The following is a 4,811-nucleotide window of genomic DNA, read 5'->3' on the forward strand; positions in this document are numbered from 1 at the left end:
TCTACCGCGCGCTATAGGGAACGTCCTCCCACAGTTAGGGGCGCCGCCCCTAAAAGGGGAGGACTAGCTTGCTCGAGATTGTTTTAAAACAAACTTATAACAATACTTGCCTTTAAGTTCAGACTGAAAAATACTTCACCAGATTCCAGGGTTGTCACCGACCAGTCGTTTTGCATTTAGCGACACTTTGAGATCGTACGCAAGGATAAGAGCAACTCTCTTGTCACTGAAGATTCCCATCCGGGTTATAAGTTCGAAATGACAGTTAATCGGGGGATCCTAGACTTCTCTTTCCTGAAAATACAAAAGTTGGGGAAGTTAAAACATGGGTATTATTCAGTATACAAATAAATAACAATCCGGTATGTTATGATATGGGCATTAACAATTCAAAATACAGAAATATTTTATAAACCAGTGTGTTACGTCATGGCTATTTGATATACAGTTAGTGTGTTACTCCCATATATCAAAAGTACCTCCAATAAAAGCCAAAGTGTTAGACATCAAAGTATTATAAAAAGTATAGATACAATTATATAAAACATTATGCAAAGCTTTATATAGACAGAGTATTTGAAACTCGCACAAGTAAAATTTAACTTGTACTACTAATGCTTTTCTTTACTTCCCAACTACACGAACCTAGAATGTTCTTGTATACTGGTTACCACAAACCACCCAACTAAACTGAGTAAATGGCAAGGCAGCCTGAGAAGGCTTCGCTATACCAAGCCAAGGACTCTAAACACACAGAGGCAGTATATACCTAAAACAATGTAACTATCTCTCGCTTGTTACATTTCTATAAGGTTTATGCTAATTTACTTTGGGTAAATTCGAAATTATTCATGTAGAGGGTGTTTTCATTTGTAAAAACTATTTGTTACTAAATGTATTTTTTGGTTTATGTAAATTATTACTAGGTTTTACTTTTGTACTTAGCTTTTGTTCATTTATGTAAATTAAAGATAGAGTGGGCTGTCTAGCAAGACTAACAGCTCCTTTTGACCACTGTTTGTCAATAAATTGTTTGAATTTGAATTTAGGGATTTTAAACCAGGACCCACAGGATTAAGCAATGTCTTGGAACACTTGTCAAATGACCATAAAATTTTCCAGGGAGTAAAATCAGTTCTGAGAACAATATGGTATGGCTAGACAAAAACAGAATCGATTGTTTAAAAAGATATCCAAACTATTTAAACACATATTATGGCAAATTCAACAATACATTTAAAATTAGTAATAATTTTAATAAAAGAGGATATTGTGGAACTAAAAAAAAGAATAACCTTTACTAAACATAATTTATTTAATTAATACAAAACTTAAGCTTAAAGCTGGGTTTCACTCAAACTTATACCTACCAATATGTGGGCACACATGCAAATATATAGACATACGTCCATATGTATTCTTATGAGGAATTTTGCCTACTTTGACTCACTTAATTCATATTTTTCTATGTCATGCTGATGTATAATAAAGAACAAACGGACAATACAATTAAGAATGTGGGTGATAATATTAATAAACAGCTTATGCTCTAAAATACACTTCTTAAGTATAAGTATAGACTTACAAGCTACGAGTGATTTGCAACAAAATATTAAAAAAAAATCTCCGTGATTTCTATTACAGCGTCTTTTTTCTGTGTAAAGAAGGTCTTTTTTTATCTGTTTGAAATAATTTTCTTATTCGTAAATATTTTCTAAATATATTCAAACTCGACATGCATGAAAAACCTCACCAGTAATTAAATGGGTGACTAATGAAGGCAAGACTTTTAGTTAGAATATGGACATGAAGTTTACTACTCTACCCCTAAAAAAAAAGTGTTCTGATACTTACAGGTAACCTTAGAAGTCTGATGTGAAAAATCAAGATGCCAATTTACTGATTAATGTGAAAATTTATTTAATATAATTATTTGTGTATTAAAAATATGATTAAGAAAATGAAAACTCATACAATTATTCTTGTTGGTTGTAATTATGAACGGTTTTGAAAACATCCAGTTTTTACTCTTGAAGCATTTTCATCATCATTCAGGTTGGTAGAATAATCAAAGATCTCCTGAATCTTTGCTTGTTTTCGCAGGTTGGAGTATATTGGAATAAACAGACTAAGCCTAGAGTGTCTATTCCTAATATCGTTATTTCCAAAAGGGAGAAATCCATAGATATCTAATGGTAATTCTCAGAATAGAGAGGAATCAACTTACAGTGGAACTCATGTTTCTCGATTCAATGACGATGGTGAACGTCCTGGGAATCAGACTCTGAACTGCAGCGTTTATTTGTAACCCCCCAAACATGTGAAAAATAATAGTTAAGAAATAAGAACAGCTGCAAGTAAAGCGAGTTTCAATGACAAAAATGTATTTTAGGGACAAGGTCCTTCTATTAAATTGAAAATATCTCACAAGACCAAATTTTAATACATCTGGAATGATCATCAGATAAGGAAACTGGAGAGAGATATATCTTTCAAAAACGTTTTCAGTTATCAGAACGGTGACGGTTTGTGTACAATAACGGATAGGAAAATGGACAATTAATGAAGCAGTAAAATCAACATAATTCTTAAAACATATTTAGTTGATCTCCAGTGTGATTTCATGGAGTATTTAGTCATAAGAAAATCTTTTATTTACTGATTTCGGATGTATGGTATCGAATTTGATCCAAATCACGGGATTTTCAAAAATACCAAATGTTCACAATGGTTGACTTTAGTTGTTTCCTGATCTTTGGTTCTTTTTCTTCTTCTTTTTCTTCGGTTTTGTGTCTTCCTCGTCATCCTCATAATCGTCTTCTTCGTCGTCATCTTCGTCAAAGTCTCGACTCAAACTCTGCAAAAAAGATTTATTGATAAAAGAAATAGATAAGGAAAAAGTAAACAATTTGTAGTTGTATACCTAAGCATCGATACTATTGAAGTAATGAATGTAATTGAACAGAGGTTTTATATATATATATATATATATATGTGTGTGTGTGTGGGTGTGTAGATATATATGTATAATTAGCATTTATTAAAGGTCTATTTACCATATATATAAATATATATGTATATATATATATATATATATGTGTGTGTGTGTGTGTGTGTGCACGCGTGTGTGTATTATTTATATATATAATATATATATATATGTATATATATATGTGTGTGTAGATATATATGTATAATTAGCATTTATTAAAGATCTATTTACCAAGGGCCTTTCCCCAAATTTGGGGAATAGCCGACGTCAAACAAAGGAACAAAAGGGGACCTTTTCTCTCTCCTCCGCTCCTTCCAACCTGACGAGGGACTCGGCTGAGTTTGGCAGGTACTGCTATCATTATCATGATTTATCTCTCTATAATTTATTTCTATTTATTAAGGATAAATAACTTCAAATCCCCAATTAGCAGACTGACATAATAACGGTTTGTTTACACTAAACGTAACCATCATGACCTAAAACATATCAAGTGCTAAAGAGTTATATTTCTTTCGCTATAACCATTAAGGCTTACATAAGTCCTTTTATAGTTTATAAATCAAATATCTGTTTTAAATGTTATTAATGGTTTTAAAATATTCTATTTTAATTTTCATTATTTCTTATATAGTTTATTTATTTCCTTATTTCCTTTCCTCACTGGTCTATTTTTCTCTGTTGGAGCCCTTGGGCTTATAGCATCTTGTTTTTCCAACTAGGGTTGTAGCTTAGCTAATAATAATAATAATAATAATAAGAGATAACCATTGAGCCTATGATAACCTATAACTTAGCAAAGTAACAAAAAAGAGTAGGCCTAAATATTAAGATCTGGCTCAAGGTTGTATATGATATGAGTCACTGGGTTAAACATAGGATATTTGAAAGGACTCACCGAGTAAACGAAAGGATCTGGCGGGCGACAGAGCGTGCAAGGTGAATGACATTCGCATTTCCTGCACTTGAGGTAATCAGCATTCTGGCCCTCACGCACTCTCGCCGCTAGTAATTGCTGGTATATTTTCCTGTGATATTTTCTCTCGATCTTTAGCTGGTGCAGAGAGAAGACGGAACCATCGCTCTGTAGAATGGACAATTGGGAAGATGTTGAATTAAATCAATGTTGTTACTCTTCTTGAATTATTTCATTTTAATTGTTCTTTACTTCTCTTGTAGTTTATTTATTTCCTTATTTCCCTTCCCCAAATGGCCTATTTTTCCCTGTTGAAATCCTTTGGCTTATAGCATCTTGCTTTTCTATCTAGTATTGTTGTGTTAAGATTGCCTTGCCTTATGCAAGACACGGGCTCTTGCGTTGGCTGCCCGTAAGCAAATATAACTGTAATTTACTTTAATTTACTTTGAAAGAGGGACTAGGATTGTAGCTTAGCTAGTAAATATAATAATTCTATATTTTGTTTTTGAATTTATCCATGGAAATGTCAGATCAAAAGCTCAAGTACAGTTCTTCACTACACAGAAAATCATATTATAAGAAACACTGAAGTGTCCGCTTGCTGTTGAAAGCATTTTACCTTCATTTCAAGATTACCAAATTCGATTAAAAACATTACCTGTATGGCCATATCAGCACAGGTGTTACCCATAGGAATTGTGACGGACTGTCTCAAACGGCCCTTTTTGCCCCGGACGTGTCTCTTCGTGCGTGAGACATAGTGTAAGTTGTTCTTGCATCCAGACCTGTTTGACGAGAGGGAAAATTCTGTTAGTTTTGCCAAGTGTTCCTGTACACTATGAGGAAAAAACACCAATCATTTATGAATCATGTTCTAAAAATAAATTCTAACAGCATGCC

At 33.0% G+C, this 4,811-nt stretch overlaps 1 protein-coding gene across 1 annotated transcript in view; it reads right to left on the minus strand.

Annotated features, from left to right (window-relative positions):
• Positions 1 to 1,579: 1,579 nt before the first annotated feature.
• Positions 1,580 to 4,811, minus strand: part of LOC137615757 (uncharacterized) — an 81,801-nt gene continuing 78,569 nt past the window's right edge. The window contains 4 exon segments of the mRNA XM_068345467.1: positions 1,580 to 2,857; positions 3,891 to 4,076; positions 4,570 to 4,658; positions 4,661 to 4,718. Of these exon segments, the coding sequence (XP_068201568.1) occupies positions 2,738 to 2,857; positions 3,891 to 4,076; positions 4,570 to 4,658; positions 4,661 to 4,718 (453 nt within the window). The 3' untranslated portion in view covers positions 1,580 to 2,737.

The sequence above is a fragment of the Palaemon carinicauda genome, chromosome 2 (assembly GCF_036898095.1).
Source record: "Palaemon carinicauda isolate YSFRI2023 chromosome 2, ASM3689809v2, whole genome shotgun sequence".
Classification (NCBI taxonomy): domain Eukaryota; kingdom Metazoa; phylum Arthropoda; class Malacostraca; order Decapoda; family Palaemonidae; genus Palaemon; species Palaemon carinicauda.